Source organism: Falco biarmicus, chromosome 13 (assembly GCF_023638135.1).
Source record: "Falco biarmicus isolate bFalBia1 chromosome 13, bFalBia1.pri, whole genome shotgun sequence".
In the NCBI taxonomy this organism is placed as follows: Eukaryota; Metazoa; Chordata; class Aves; order Falconiformes; family Falconidae; genus Falco; species Falco biarmicus.
The window spans coordinates 11,677,508-11,693,867 of NC_079300.1; the positions used below are offsets into that span (position 1 = coordinate 11,677,508).

Below are 16,360 nucleotides of genomic sequence, written 5' to 3' on the forward strand. Positions count from 1 at the left end.
AGTCCTTTCCAGGACACAAATCAGGAGCCAAAGGACTCTTGAGGGGGTAGAAGAGCAGGGGTGGAAATGAGAGCTTTCGGAGTTGCTGCCCTTCTCAAGGTCTGTATGCTGATCTATGTCATGCTATGAATAAAGTGTGCTTCTGCTAAAAATCCTCTAGCTGAGAGTGAAGTGCTTCTGGCTTTCAGTCAGTGAGTCCCTGAAGATCAAACCGTGGACCAGCCTAGTCAGGAGGGAGAAGCTTTCAGGGAATGAACATCAGAAACTATTAGGAAAACTGATGGGGCTTAGCCTATACCTCAGATACACCCGCAGTGGGTCCCAGGAGTCCCATCTTCCAGAGAAAGGGTGTCAGACAAGCACAGAGATGTGATGCTGACACTCTGAGCTTCAAAGCAAATTGGATGTAAAAAACCAGGCCCTGCACAGCAAGGGAACTCAGCCAGGGCTATAACAAGCCATTCAGTAATTTACTTAAGCCACACTTAGATCTCATCTGTACAGGGAGGGAGAATTACCTCTTTAATCACATCCTAAACAGGCCCTCCACCATGGTTCATGTTGCCCCACAGACGCTGGAACAGTTGCCTTGGGCAAGTAGTGCGTGGCCTCATTTGTCTCAAGACTCATTAAAGCTGAAATCCCATGCCTAAATGGAAATGGAAATATATGATTGTGAGCTATTTTCCACGGATCTTTTTTGCAACCGTCTGCTGGAGCCTGTGGGTAAAAATCAGCTGTTAGCCCAGTGTAGGTCAGCCAGGAGGGTCTTTTCATCAGGCTGTCCTGACACCTCCCGACAGCCGACAGCCTGGCTGGTTGACGTGAACTTTGGAGGACAGCATCAGCTAAGCTCAGCTTTTGGGATGGATTTCCTTTTTTTAAGAGAAAAATATGTGAATGCCCAGCTGTCTCATCCCCTTTTAAATAGCTATTGCAACCTCTTGCTCCACCCACGCAGCCTTCTGTGCTCAGGGAGATGTTAATCCATTTTATCTTTTAATGTTGGCATTATCTCTTGACTCACCCCCATCTCTTCCCCTTGTGATTCTGCAGTCCAGGTCCCTTTTAGGCAGCAGATAATTCACCTTATTTCCCTGCATTGCCTGTGAACAGAAACCATAAATCCAGACTAATTTCCCCAAGCAGTGGGGTGATGGAGCCCCAGAGAGAAAGACTCTGGTTTCTCTCAGTCAGAAGCCAAGACAGGAGGCTGCAAAGTCACCTGTAAAGGACAGAGATCAGGAAGGGTGTGATGAACAGCACAAAGTGGCACCCCTCTGTCCTGCAGCTTCCATCACACTGAATTCAGTGTCTGGTTCTTCAGGCTCTTGAGTGCCCTGTGCCCCCAGCTGCTCATCATGCCTGCATTTGCACCCTCCCTGTGCCTGCCTCCTGCATGCCAGGCCAGCAGCACCAGCTTCACCCCTTCTAGGTATGCACCTCCCAGTGCCCTGGGACACAATTCTGGAGCTGGTTCTTCCACTCCCAAAGTCCCAATTCTGATGTGTCATTGGCAAGAAAATTACCACCTGGCCTCACCAAGGAGAGGGCTGACATTAAAAGCAGGTACTTTTGTATTTCTTACCTTTTTCCTTATCTTTCATAAATAAGGTGGTTTAAATCTAAAACTTTTGTGAAAAGAGGGACATTAGGACAACATAGGACCTTACCAATAACCCACATAACACACATTATATTCAGAAATCATACATTAGGCTAGATTTAGCCACCAGGATTAGGATCTGGTTCCTAAAGTGTCTGTAATAATATTACTTCCCAACAACTGAAAGCAAAACAAAATTAACTGTTGGCACCATGGCCATGTTAAAGCAGGAGCAGGTGCATCTGCACATGACCAAATGGCCAGTAGCTCTAGGGGTAAGGTAGGCTGTGTACATGCTAACACAGTCCTGGATGCAGTTCCTGTGTGTGCTTTCATCGTGGTTCATCCACTTATCCTGTCTCCTTCCAGGCTTCTGACACCTGCAGCTGCCAGAACATGTCTCCAGAGCACAGGGTGATGGGAGCCCCCAGGCCCTGCTGAAGAAGCTGTCGAACTCTCCGCACTTCCCAGGATCCACAGACTGAGCTTCTTGCTGGAATCTCATCTTGCACCTTGGCCAGGTGAGGAGTCATGTGCATGTCTGGGTGGTTGCAGATACGCAGCTGTACAACCCCTTCCATCAAGTGTGGGGTGGCATGATGCCCCAGCTCATGAAACCATCTCCCAATTATGCTGATCCACAGAAACACCAGCTCATTTATCCGCACCTTGAGAGAACAGCTTCTGGGAAAGCAGGAAGCAGGCTGGAGGTGTCTTCTCACCTGCAATGGCAGCTCAGAAACTGACACACCTGCCAGAGATGTGAAAGCAAAGATGACATTTTCAGTACAAAGTGGCGCAGAGGGATCGAGAGGCTTGCAGCAACTTTCTTGCAAGTCAATCAGAAAGATAATGTGCTCAAGGATGTCATTTGTGTTAATGCAGCCAAAGGATTTTGAGGGAGGCAAGAGATCCCAAGGTTTCTGTCACTCCCTGAGTTATGGTGTCATGTGTTCCACTGCTACTCGTGTCTACAGCAGTCACAAGAACTTTACACTTCAGCCACAAGCTCTTTTGTGATTTTCAGAAGTTCAAAAACAAGAGGCCTGTCTTCTCTGCACAGCAAGGTGAATTTGGAAATTCTGAGATTTGGCCAGAAAACAGAAATGCCCCAACTATAAATTCTGAAAACACTCCTACCCCTGTGCTAGAGAAGCCCTTCAACACTGCACGATTCCTCGCTGCCAGATCCATTTGGTCTCCAGCTCTTTCGTCTCTGAGGAGCCTGAACGGAGGCAGGATTGAGTTCCTTACGTCTTGTGTAAACCAGCCTGTCATACTTCCACCTGGCAGGCTCTTCCCACACACAAGACCATTTGTTTCTGCCTTCCTCAGGTCTGCTTTTTTTCTTCCTCACCTTTTCTCCCAGTCAGTCTTTTCTCCGCAGTGATCTTTAGTCCCTCTTCCTTAGACAGCATGCAATTACGGAAGGACTCTTAATAAAAGACAGATATATATTAGCATAGCGTGCCCCTGGCACTCTGCCCAGATTTGAAATGATCTGTTCGTACACTTTTAAACTGATGGTGTGGAACCGAGCTTGGATCACATACATCAGGGAAATAAATGCAACCTATTTTTATTATTAAGATCTCTTATTGGTTATACTGGCAGCGGCCTTGTCCTTATGCATTAAATGCAACCTTTATTAATGTTCATGTTCTTCTCATTTGCACAGTGGCCAATTTGGAGGCAGAGCCATGAATGTATTGATGGCACCCTGATTGTTTGCTGGCCCTGTTCTAAACCTGGGTTACACCTGCTGCCTCTGGTTTTGTCATTACTTATTAAGGCTTTGTATTAGCTGTGCTCATACTGCTAGCGGCGGAGTTAATTTGTTGTGCTCATATTTAAGAACAGCCTGACTTCTGGGATGCGCTAACTAACCACAGATTTCCCCCAACATTCTACTTCGCTACACAAAGGCCCAAGTTCTGCAGGACAAAAGCCACTTTTGTTCCAGGGAAAGCATGCTAGTTGTTTTAAACTTTCCCCATAATGCCGGTCCTGAGGGCTCCGGCATCGGCACTCGCGGGAGCTGCTCTGGGCCTGCACGCTGCGAGCCCCCAGTGCCCGCTGCTGCCCAAACTCACGGCCACAGCCCGGCCGCGCCGCCGTCGTGCGGCCCGAGGGAGAAACTCGCTGCCAGACCGGCCCCGCCGAGCGAGGGCAGCGCCAAGCGACCCCGGAGCCGTGGGGGCCCCCGCCGCCGTCGGCCGAGGGCCTCCCGCCCCCTCGACTAACGTCCCCGAGGCCCCCCTCGCGCGGGCCGCCTGCAGGGGCTCCCGCTCCCGGCCCGCGCCCCCCCGCGGCCCGGCCTCACAACGGCGGCGCGGCGCGGCCGGGAGAGGTTTGTCCTGCGGCAACTCCCGTCCGCCGGCGACGTCAGGCTCGGCCGGGGCGTACGCCTTAACGACCGCTGCGCAGCCGCCCTTGAATGAGGGAGGGGGGCGGGCGCGAGGGCGCGCCATGTGATTGGACAGCCGCGCCGTCCTTCCTGCGCCAGGAGGCGGGCCGGCGAGGCGACGGCAGAGAATGATTGGGCGGTGCGGCGGGCCGGGGGGCGGTGCGGCGGGAGGCCGCTCGGGTTGGTTGCGCCGGGCAGTGGCGGGTGCGAGGGAGTGAGGGGGGAGGGGTGGGGGGTCCTGAGGCGCTGCTGTCACCGCCGCCTTCCCGCCCAGGCCCGCGCAGCCAGGCCAGCCCGGCCCAGCCCCGTCCGCCCGCGGCGCGGCAGGACCATGTCGGCCACGGACGAGCGGGCCAAGGAGATCCTCCGGGGCTTCAAGCTGTATCCTCCCGACGGGGGCCGTGAGGCGGGCGGGCGGGCCCCGGTCGGAAGGAGGGGGGGGGGGCGGTACGGGGATCGTCGCCCCCCAGCGGCGAGGGCGGGTGCCGGTCCCCCGGGGCGGGAAGCGGGTTGTCATGGAAACGCCTCCCCGGCTGGGCTGTCCCCAATGGCGTCCTCCCTGTCCGGTGGCGGGGGGGTGTCCCTCCCGCTGCGAGCGGCTGAACCCGCCGCGGGGCCGGGACCGGCCCGGAGCCGGCTGGGGACGGGGACGCGGGGAAGGAGCCCCCGTAGCGCCGGGGCCTGGCTGCCGTCCCCGCCCCGCGGGGGGCTGCCGTGAGGCGCGGGGTGGCGGGTCCCCACCGGGGCGGTGGCAGGTGGCCAAAGTCCCACCACGGTGGCGGTCTCGGCCCCTACCCCGGCTTCTCGCTGCACCGGAGCTGTCCGCCGGCGGCTGCTGACGGGCGGGCGGAGGAGAGGGGCTGGGCGGGAAGGCGGCGGCCCCGGGGAGGCAGGAGCCCCCGCCCGGGCAGCCGGGACCGCTTACAGCGGGCAGGTGAAGCAGCCCGGCGCCCTCGGTCCCGGGAGGATCTGGTGATCCCGTCCCTTCTGCGGCCTGTGCCCAGGCATCTCTGCTTGCGAAGGACACACCTGGTCTTCAGGTCCAGAAGCAGCATCTTGTTCCTTTTCATACCGTGAGGTACTGGCACATGCTGTGTTGGTCATGGTTGGTCGTACGGTCTCTTTTACTGCTAATGCTGATGTACTCTAGGTGTTAATGCCTTTCTGTGCAGGTTGTTTTAAAACTTTTCACATTGTGCCTTTCAAAAAGTGGTCTCATTGCACATCCGTGTTATCCGACTATGAATTTAATGTTGATGAAATGAGATAGATCTGTGCTTGGAAGGGAAGTCCTGTGTGTACCCTTCCATCCCAGGATTTCAGTGAGGTAGAAAAAGGCTCAACCTAAAGGCCCACGTGCAAACTAAGGGTGGGAGAAATATGCCACGTGGAAAAAAGCTACTGTATTTTCACATAGTAGATTCTTCTAAGCTTGGAAGACAAATGCAAGCTTGCTAGCTTGACCTTTAGACACCAGAAAATTGTTGTGGGTTCGTTGGTTTGTTTTTTCTTTTTTACAATGAAAAGGACAGAAGGGTGCAGAATACCCTCTTGATCTAATACCGTTATTTCTAAACAGGGGGGTTTTGTCCAGTGAGATGTTCATAATCTCTACGCCAGCTGTAGCAGGATCTAATTTTGTAGGTTGGATTTAGACAGATAGCTGCTATCACACTACAAGCAGATGCTTTTCTTAACTTTTGAATCATTGTCCTCTCTTCCAGCTGTTAGTACGGCATCTGGTTTCTTCCTTCTGCACTGTCACTATTGACAGTTCTTTTTATTTATGAAGATGTGGTATTTTAGCTGTCAAAACATGATTTAAAAACCCTTTGTGCTGGCAATTAGAAGAAGAATAAGCTTCTGACAAAACCAGACTAAGCTGTTGGTAGAAGCAGGGAGTGCCTAGAAAGTTAAGCCTAGGGAACAAAGTTTGAAGTGCTTCTTGCATGTGTTTGTATATAATCTTTGCTGGATAGCAGAATTCACATGAAGGCCTTTGTCCAACTTTGGATGAAATAACCCAACAAATGATAAAATGGGTTAAGCAGAAAATAGTTTTTGCTCTTTGAGAGCATGTTAGACAAACCTGAGGTAAACTTCTATTATCTCAAACAGCCATAGCATGAACGGGAAGCTTTAGTAGAAACACTCTGCAGTTCCACATTGAAGTACCTCAAGCTTAGTCTTCCTTTGCTTGTCCTTGCAAAAAAACATACCAGTTTTACTTCTGACAGGACAGTTTTAGGCAAATCTTTGATTGTGCTTCTCCAAAAACATGCTGGAATACTTTGATACTTGCCATAGAGGCCAGGTAGTATAAAGTCTGAGAAACATGAATGTTTTAAGAAACATTTTATAATTGGAACTTTTAGCAAGTTAAAATAGCTGAAAAATGCCTATGTATGCCTTTAGTAAACCAGAAGAGTGGCTGAGCAGACATTCCTCATTTATGAGAGGAAGCCTTGAGACACTGCGCCATCCACACAGGAAACTACTCATGCCCAGATGTGACCATGCTCTCTGCAAGGCTGCCATCAGCTCAGGCTGCCACATCCTTTTCTGAGAGCAAGTGTGTATTCCAGAGAGCATTACGTTTTTAAGAGATGCTTTATCTTCCACCCACTTTACTACTGGGTGTGCTAATTTACTTAATAGAAAGGAAGAGAGAAACATATTCGGAAAAACTGTTAAATTTCTACTTTGAATACTTGAAAACTTTTTCCTCTGCTCCCAGGAGAGGGGGAGTTCAACTCCACCAGCTTAAGCACATCCTGCAAACTTGGCGTTTCAAACTGAACTTGCTTTTAGCACAAGAAACTAGCACAGTATTACACCTGGGGTCTGTATGTATTCGATTCCTTGTGTGGTAAGATCAGCTGATAGGGCAGAAAGCATCACTGAGGAAGCAGACTTCCAAAATACTTGCTTACTTTAACACAGGAAGGGCACTTTAGCTGGAAATCCAGTTCACATTGAGTAATCAAAGTTTCCTCAAGCAAATTATGTTTACTTGTGGTTCCTGAGAAGAGGTTAATTAAAAGCTTTCCAGCTGATTGGGAGATGCTGCTGTGGAAGTTAAATTTTAGCCCAAACCCACCCTCTGACTTTAATGTTGAGGTATGCTTTCCTTCCTCTATGACACTACTGCAGAAACATGTTGTGGCTAGTGTCCTGAAATTCAAGCCAGGAACATTTACTCTCCTCTTGGATGTTACTGTTTTGAAAAGAATAAAACCAAAGGAGAAATGTTTAATGCTTGCAGCGAAATGGGGTTATTCATTATACATTATTACATTTGTCCTAAGAATTTTTAGGGCACCAGTTAGAAATCGAACACTGACAGTCCAGTAAGTATGGTGCAGTAAAAGATTGAAAGTGGCCAGCAAAAACTTTTGTAGCTCATCACTACTTCAGAGACAGTATTTGTTAGAGCTTGGCATCAAGTCCGTTTTGAAGGCACTCACCCGAACAGCAGTTGTTAGACTTAACGTAGTATCTACAGATAGTCCTGTACTATGAGAATGCAGTCTCATTGATTGGCTATAAGCAATATCAGTTCAGTTGGTGACTGAAGATTCATTCCTCTGTAATACTGGCCAAGCCTTATTTCTGAAAGTATTTAGCACAGCTGGTCCTGTAATCTCAAATGCACGAGATCTGATTATGCCTTTTTTCTCCAGAAGATGGGATAGTTACTCTTGTGAAGCTTCAGAACAGCAGTTTACTTGACCCTCATTTACCCTTTCAACACATACTTCAGGTTTTGTCCTGTCATTTTATCTTTAGAGTTAATATGTACTCTTAAATGTATGTATTTAGCAACCTTTTTCATAAAAAGGTAACACCAATAATGTATTTCCCTAGCAGTCAAAACTCAGGGGTTTTTTTCATAGCTTCCTTCTCACCAGCCCCCTTGATAATTTGTGGGTTGTCTGTGGGTTGTCCTGACATGAGCCAGTACAGATTTACTTTTTTTTTTTATGCACTATGTTCAGTAGAATGAGGAGACTGTAGACAGTTATCCTATTTAATTTGGTTTGCTGGCATTTGGAAAGCATACATGCTTTGCTTTCTTACATAGCATCCATGCTGTAGATTAGAAATATCCAGTCATGGTTTGTAACAACAGATTCACATTCAGCTCTTGAAGAACCACAGTTCAACTTTTTTATGCACTTCTTCCTGTAGTGTTTCAGCTGGAACAGCACAGAAGAGAAAACCCAAACAAGTCAGTTGGGTCGCATAGCATGGTTCAGGTGCTGAGTCTAGCCTCTCAACATCCATTTTCTATTTTAAATCCTCCAGGTCAAACAAGATATCACCTATTTTATTTGCTTCTGTACAGAGGAGTCTCATCAGAATTGGATCTCCATAGTGTTTATTGCCCTATAGATATTTATTAGGTTAGGATAAGTTTCTCCATGAACTTCTATTTAAGGCTATGCAGTATATCTTACTGTACTTCAGAAATCTTCTGAAACAAATTAATATGGTGAACATAAGCATGAAGACACAATATTAACTGTAGGTCAGAATAATTATGGAGTTACAAAACTAGTATTTGTGGTCAGAATAAACATATACCTGTAGCTCAGGCACTCTGACATTTGTAAGCAAAACTTTATATGTCAAAGGCTGTCCTACTTTCTGGAATCCTCAGTGTTCCCTGTGCAACATTCGCTTAGCTCCCAGAGCTTCTTCCAATCCTCTGCTCGCCATTATGTCTAGGAAATCATTCTAGCAGAGCATTAACCTCTTAGAAAGATGGAGCTGTAATGAAAATATAGTTATAGCAGAAACCATTAAGAGCTTCTATGAACTTCATATTACTGCACAGACAGAGACACTTCTACTTCCAACTTCTACCTGGTTTCTGCTGTACACACAGAAGCTGTAGTCAATGACAATGTTGCCTATCAGTTCCTAGAATAGTCACTGAAGTTTTGGACTAGTTTGATGCAGCATTCAAAAGTTGAGAAATCCAAATGGAAGCTCCATCAAATTGAGTTTCAAATTTATGTGTTAGGCCAGTAGATCTTTAGCTGCTTATTCACTTAAAATGCTTACCTGTTGCAGTGTTTACACAACTAACAAGGTAGCAGCTTTAACTGGCTTAAAAATTCCCCTCTGCTTTGAGGTTTCTTCTGTGCACTTCCTCAGATCTCAATTTGTTTAGAATTCTTGAATGTAATAGAAAGATGAATCGCCAAATTTATGGATTAAAAGGAGCCGCTGGCCAGCTGAAAGAGGGAATAGGGCTGTCCAGAAGCTGAGCAATGTACTCTGTAGAGAGCCAAAGCAGGATTTGCTTGTAGCTTGCACCAGTGCAGTTTTAAAACACTCTGGAAAACATCAGTTTGTGCTCCCCATCCACATTGCTGGTTTCTAAAAACTAGAATGTTCTTCCATCTAATACATATAGTTCATTATTTATATCACGTAATAGTTGGTCTTCAGTTGTTCTTGAACATCCATTAAACTTTCCTGTCTACACACCTTAGAGTACAAGCAAGAGTTGTCCACATTCCCAGTTACTCTTGACTGCAGAACAAGTTCCCACCCTGGCATGGCACCCACCCTGGCAAAATATAAAATGGTTTGGGTTGGACGGAACATTAAAAATCACTTAGTTCCAACCCCCCTGCCATAGACAGAGACAGCTTCCACTAGCGCAGGTTGCTCAAAGCCCCATCCAGCCTGGCCTCGAACACTTCCAGGGATGGGGCACCCACAGCTTCTCTGGGCAACCCGTTCCACTTCTCTGTGGAACAAGAGAACTGCCTCAAAGAGGCCAACATTTCATGTAGAAGCTTTAGCCAGTTTGTACTTGGTAGTTATACAAGTACCTTTAACGTATCATGATTGTTTGCAGCACTGACAGAAGTTCTGCAGTATGCAGTGATCTATAGTTCTGGCATGCTAAACACAGACTCATCGTGTTCCTTATGCATAAGTCATGAGTCATACCTGCAAAAGTAAAGCAGGAACAATTTTACTGGGTTTGGTTTTACCTGCCTGGTTCCCCAGTGAACACCAAAAACTCCCGTGTCCTCCCCTTGATAACTTTCATTGAAAAAGGTATACATATTTAATTAAACAGTGATTTGCATTAACTTTATATCTGAATGAGCTACAGTCAGTTTTCTGCATTTCAGATTTAATGCAATGCACTTGTAGTGTTGGAAGTGGTGCTTTGTGCCCTTGACAGTGGAAGGGGCATTAAGAATTTGCCATCACAGGAAACAAATCCGTTACCAGGTGCTACAGAGAATACAACACTGATTTAAAAGTGTAAGTTGACATTGAAGTTTGGGGGGTTCTGTTTAGTCAGCAATATTACTTCAGCACCTTATGGTTAGAATTGGGTTTCTAAGATCCTTTCATCACTCCGAAGCTTACCCATCCAGCATCTGACTGGACTTATGGTTTCAGTATTTTTAATTGCTTTGCCTAGTGTTGACCTGATAAGGTACCTAAAATAATGCAGTTGTCATTGGCAAAATTATTTCCCCTTATTTCCTTTATCTCATATCAAAATAATGTCATTTAGTCTTTGAATCCTTGGAAGTCATTGGTGCCTTATGCTTCAGCTGTTGTTACAGTATTTGAATTTCCACACAGCAGAAGATAGTCATTTAATTCATCAAGGGAGAATTGATAGAGCTTTTTCCCCACCATGCATCTTCACAGCCAACACATAGGAAAAAAGCCAAGCTTACACAGATGTAGACAAGCAGGGAGGCATCTAAAAATCCGCAAATAGAACAGATACTGTTCAGAGTAGCGTATTTTTTTTATACAGACAGCTGATGTGTCTCCTGTGTTACTGAAAAAACAAGTTTTCTGGTAGCTAAACCAATTCTAGCATGGAAGTTGATTTGACTTGCTCTTACCATGTATATCTCTGAATTTAAGTTGATCCAGAAAACACTTTGAGTCAAAATTTTACATGAAGTTCATAAGATCACAAGCCGCTGTACTCCAACTTCTGCTTTTGACTTCCACAATTTATGTAATACAAGCCTCTTCTATTTCCCTATCTAAGCTGGGAAATTAAGGCAGCTTCAATTCTGAGCTCAGATCCTCCATTTAATATAAACCAGTGTTTTGTTTACATCTAGATAGTCAAAGTTTGTACAGAAGTATGAGGTACACTGGGTTCCCAGATACAGGTAACACACAGAAAACATCATGATCTATTAAGGGCAACCTGACAATATCAAATTGTGTCTTTCCCTGCATATTAGCATAGCAAAATTTATCACAGTTAGCTTGTAAGCACATAAAAGGCAACTTTCACCTGTCTCTTGCTCACCCATCTTATGTGCAAGAAACTATAGTAGTGAGCACTGAATACTAAAAAAACAGTCTCAGGGGCTGCCTTTTTATCCTGAGACTATATCAGGAGCACCCACAAAAACAAGAGGTTTGGCATCTGTGTAGCATCAGTCTCAGAGCAGTGTTAAAGAATAGATGGCAGTTTGAGAGAACACCCCCATATACTCATTGGGCATTACTGTGAAATTTCTAAAGCCGTTTGACTTTAGTATTCTCTATTATAAGAATGTCCAAGTAGACACAGCAGGAGTGTTTGGAGGCTCTGTCCAGAAGACCCCTAACAGTAACAGAGGTTCTCATGAACAGTAGTTGGAACCACATCTCAGCTGCATATTACTAAATCCTAATTGACAGCCAGGATTTTCAGTTGTGATTATGAACTTAATCATATGTGTGATATGAACTTCTATACTTAAGTATAGAAGAGACTTAAGGGAAATAGTATCAGATTAATTCAGCCATGAGTGAACCTTTGAGTTCGTTATGTTCATGACTAGAATATGAGGCAACACTGGTCTGGAAGAATGTCAGGCTTAGGTAAAAGCAAGAGCAAGAAAAATAATTTATTTTCAGTCAGCCTTTGGGATAAAAGTGCAGAAAAGCATCATGTTATTAAGTTTATCCAATCCTGCATTGAAAGGATTGCTTAACTAACTAGGAGTAATATTGTCTTCCATTAGAGAGAATAAGAGTGCAGGCAATTTTACTTCTTAGTAATTCTGTAGAGGAGTATTTAGATGGGTCAGTCTGTATGCTACAGTGTACATAAATTTCATCTACTCTGTAGCAAGTCAGAAGGTCATTTGGTCTTTGGGACAGCTGTTTATATCCATCTTTTCCCATTTATTGTATCAAGAAAATGGGGGGGACATTAAATGGTGATTAAATTGATTACATTAATTTGTTATTAAAGCATATACCCCACCTAAGCAGGTTGCCTGCCTCTTTGCTCCTCACTTCAGATGATTTAAAGCTTTCCAAGAGGAAGGTTACACATGCTTAGAACCAAGAAATTCATCTGATGTTTTATTAAGTGTGTCAGAAACTTCTAATCCGGAACAGCCTGCTGGGAAAGCAGAGTGTTAATGTCAAGTCATTTCAGTTTGGAAAGTCCAAGGAAATTCCATTTTAGGAGACGGTGAAAAACTGGCTATTTGCATTACTTTAAGAATTCTTCCTGTGTTTGGGAAAACTTTTAGAGACTCTCACAAAGGGGGAACCCATTTTCTGTTCATGAGTTGGCACAGACTGTTGCTAGTTCTGTGCTTAAAGGGAGTTCTGCAACACCCCTAACTCCTCTCGAAGGAAGAGGTTTACAGAGAGAGAGGGTAGAATAACAACTGTTGTCCCCATTATGTACCACCACGTGGTGAAATAAACCAACCCATCTGGAAACTGGACACCCTACTGACTTTAATACAGAGGGATCTTCTGAAGATACTCCAGACCTTTGACCTACAGTTTAAGTCTTCAGGATAGACTCTTCAGCACATTAATAGATAATAAAAGGATACTTGCCTGTCAGTCACAGCCCAAGTTCAGACTTCATTGTTTCTCTAGTAAAGTTACTTCCTTTCCCACAAGCTGAGAGAAGGAGGGAAAAAAAAAAAAAAAAGTCCTGTTTATTTCACTTGAACCTTATTAGCCTTTAAGTGACATTTTAAAAAAAGCTCAGTCTGGGAAGTGGTATGGGTTTGTTGCTTCTGAGAAAATGTATCTGTCCTTACATTCTTCTTGATGTGTGCTTCTGCCACAACAGCTGTGCAGAGCACAGATTACCATCCCCAGCTTTACTAGTCGAGCTGCTCAGGTGAGCACTGCAGCCTCCTGTTTCAGTCAGAATGCGGCATGCTAGCTTAAACAACTTAAGCAATAGGTTAAGGAGCAGAAACCTGTGCTGGTCAAGTAGATCAGGTTAGCAGATTTACAAACAGCTCAGCCTGCTAGATTTGAGGGAGAAAGTAATAAGCAGCTGGGGAGGGCTGTATAGAGCAATCTTCTCCAACCACTGCTGCTGTCAGGTGTCATGCCCACATCCTCAGTCTTAGAGGAGATGAAGTTGTTATCAGTGCAGCCTCGTGCTGTCTTCTCTAACATGCAACACCAGCTCACCTGAGGAGGCTTCTCACATTACCATGCTTAATTATCCTTGCAGCACCAATTCTAAAATCCTAGTTTAGCATTATTGAGCATGTTAACTTCACATCACTAAGTCTGTGGTCACATAACTTTTTAGGTAAGAAAAATGCATTTGAGATTACTTTGGTATCATAGTAATCTTCTCTTCCCCCTTTGCGGTGTAAGAAGTCAGCATTACTGTGCAACAAGTTACTGACCAGTCACCAAAGTCATAGACAGGGTCTGAGACCATGTAGCAAGTGCCATTAAGAGACTGTTCTCCTGTAGCTTGTGATGAGACAGACATAGGAAATCATTGGCTGAAAATCCCATGCAGCCTTGGAGACAGACACACGTTGCTTTTAAAATACTCTTTCCAGAAAGAGGGAGAGAAACCAGCAGAATTCTCAATCCAGTTTGAACTGTTCATTTATGGCACCCTTATTAATCCACAAGGAGTCATTACAGTTACACTGTTGCCATAAAAACCACAGTATTTAAGCAGCTCTAGGAAGGAATTGTTTTCTGTTCTTCACCCTGTAATTCCTTTAAAGGGAACTGTGTTATATTAGTGTAACACTGACCTTAAGCTCAGCTTCTGCACAGAAACATTTAGCTTCATAGAAAGAAAAAAAAAATGGTTCCCTGGCTCTCCTAGCATCTTCATTCTGCTATTAAAATAAGTTCCTTAGAGTTCTGAACAAAAAAACTCCACAAACCTATATATATTTTTTTAAGTAGCCTGAAGTACTACTTGCAAAATAAAACCAAAAATTCCCCAAGGAAAGTTGTAAGCTTATCTTTTCAAGCTCTGTTCCTCAAAGAAAAGGATCAAAGCTCCCTTCTTGCCACTGGCACATCCCAGCATGACCTCCTTCTCCCTGCCTATACAAAGTAGAGGTGAGGCATTAACCAGGCAGTTACAGAACAATCCTCTACTCCCCCAAAACCTCTAGCTGTGCTACCCTTATTAAGGCCCTGTTTCTCATTTAAATACAGCCCTGACAATGGCCAGGTGAAAATGTTTCACTGTTCATGATGGTTTCTCGCATTTGTTTCACTGGTAAAACAGTAGTTCCTTGTTTTTCTGCTTTTTGTTTGTAGAAGTTGTAGTTTTGCCAGTTCTGAGACAGTAAATGTACTGATTGAAGCAGAGGAATGTTTTAAAAAGTGCAAATTCAAATAAAGTATTCAAATAAAATAAATATTTTAATGTAGGCATACCTGTAAAGGGTGCAGATAATGCTGATTATTTCATTTTTGAGCTTTTTTTGTATACAACTTCACAACATTAGCATTCACCTTAACATAAATGCTTATAAAGTTTACACTTTGAAACACCAAAATAATATTTTAAAAACATATTTGTATCAATTTCATGTAAGTCTAGCTTTTCAAGAACCGCATTTTTATTTTGTTATTAATAACTAAATTGAAAGAGTCCAGTTGTGAACTACAGCTGATTGTATTATTTATACATGCTGTTCTTTTTCACAGCAGAAATAAGATATTGTTTCAGCTGAAAAAATATGAATATATTTTGATTAAAATTATAAAAATCAGATTTAAAATACTTTGAAAATTGAACACACAGCTACAAGCTTGTTAAAATAATAAAATTAAAAACTTAGTATAAATATAACTGTAGATTTTATTGACAACGAAACGTATAGGAGCTATGTGGAAGTAATAGAGGTCATTGCTTTTTCATCATTTCAGTGGACATTTCATTATTGTATCTCCACAGTAATGTTTTTCATCTGAATTCCGATGCATGCTGGAGCAGAGAGATGCTGGTTTGGGCACAGACACTCCACCTTCAAGACATCTCCTAGTGACATGCTCAGAGGTTCACATCAGTATAGTTCACATTAGTGTATCTATAGAGGCTGATTCAAGTGCAGCATTCAGAACCAAATATTGGTATTTTACCTATTCTAAACTGGTTTGGAATGGAATTTTTAACTTGTAATTCCATGTTTTGCTATAGTGCTTTTCCAAACAACTTGCTCTCTTTTCATACTGCCATACTGCCTAACACTGAGTAAAATGTGGCGGTGGTTAAATTGTCAACTCAGTAATCCACACTGCAAATTTAAGCACTTCTCATACTCTAGTAGGTTCCTAAAAAAGCACAGTAATTCTGTTGTGGAGTCCTTGTTTTATGAGAGTTCTGCATCAATCACTGTAAATCCCCTTTTATTCCTCCTCTCTTGCCTCCACTTTCAGCAGCCTCTGGTCCATTTACAAGATTAGTTTCCTCATGCAACTGCCAATCATTCCCTCCTGACTGTATTTTCAATTTTGTTTTGATTCTCCACTTGTTTTGTGTGCTCTTAAGTTTTCTTCCTTTCCTCAGAAGAGACAAGATAATGAACTTGTTTTCCTTGAATAATCTTAGTCCTGTCAGTTTTAAGTGGAAAATCAAAAATTGTTTGGTCTATATTACAGCATGTGGTCCTGCCTGCAATAGCTCTCCAGAGATGTAACCACTTGGGTGGTTCAGATCCATGACCTATTTTTCTCTTGTCCCTTTGAGAGCTACATCTAATTCTCACTGTGGTCTTCTCGTGTGAGTCTAGAGTGCCACTGACATCCACCTAAGTATTCACATCTTTACTTACTCCCTCGGCTTGGTGTTGAGGGTGTTGGTAATAATTTTTTGCCAGTTCATCCTTGGAAAAATAGGGTAGCTGACAGTGAAGATGCTCTTCCTGTTGAGTCGTGGAGGCCTTGGCTTTAAGGGTTGCACTGTCTGCAAGGGTAAAGCATGCCCATTTCTCATGCACATGTAGCCCAACTTAAAAAAAATAATGAACAAAACCACCAACAACAAAAAAACTCAACTGAAGTATTTGTAGCTCCAATGAAATTCAGGCCAGTATGGG

General features: G+C 44.1%; 2 protein-coding genes across 3 annotated transcripts in view; one reads left to right on the top strand and one right to left on the bottom strand.

Annotated features, from left to right (window-relative positions):
• Positions 1–1,570: 1,570 nt before the first annotated feature.
• LOC130158263 (basic proline-rich protein-like) lies at positions 1,571–4,530 on the bottom strand. The gene is made up of 2 exons (XM_056358860.1): positions 3,930–4,530; positions 1,571–2,357 (listed from the first exon to the last, which is right to left on the bottom strand). Exons 1-2 carry the CDS (start codon positions 4,528–4,530, stop codon positions 1,957–1,959), a joined length of 1,002 nt encoding a protein of 333 aa, XP_056214835.1. The 3' UTR covers positions 1,571–1,956.
• PDE6D (phosphodiesterase 6D) overlaps positions 4,227–16,360 on the top strand; it is a 38,139-nt gene continuing 26,005 nt past the window's right edge. The window contains exon 1 of one of the 2 annotated variants that reach the window (XM_056359159.1): positions 4,227–4,394. In XM_056359159.1, the coding sequence (XP_056215134.1) occupies positions 4,345–4,394 (50 nt within the window). In that variant the 5' untranslated portion in view covers positions 4,227–4,344. Of the gene's footprint in view, positions 4,395–4,705; positions 5,072–16,360 lie in introns of those variants that run through there. The other variant, XM_056359160.1, reaches the window with a different exon arrangement.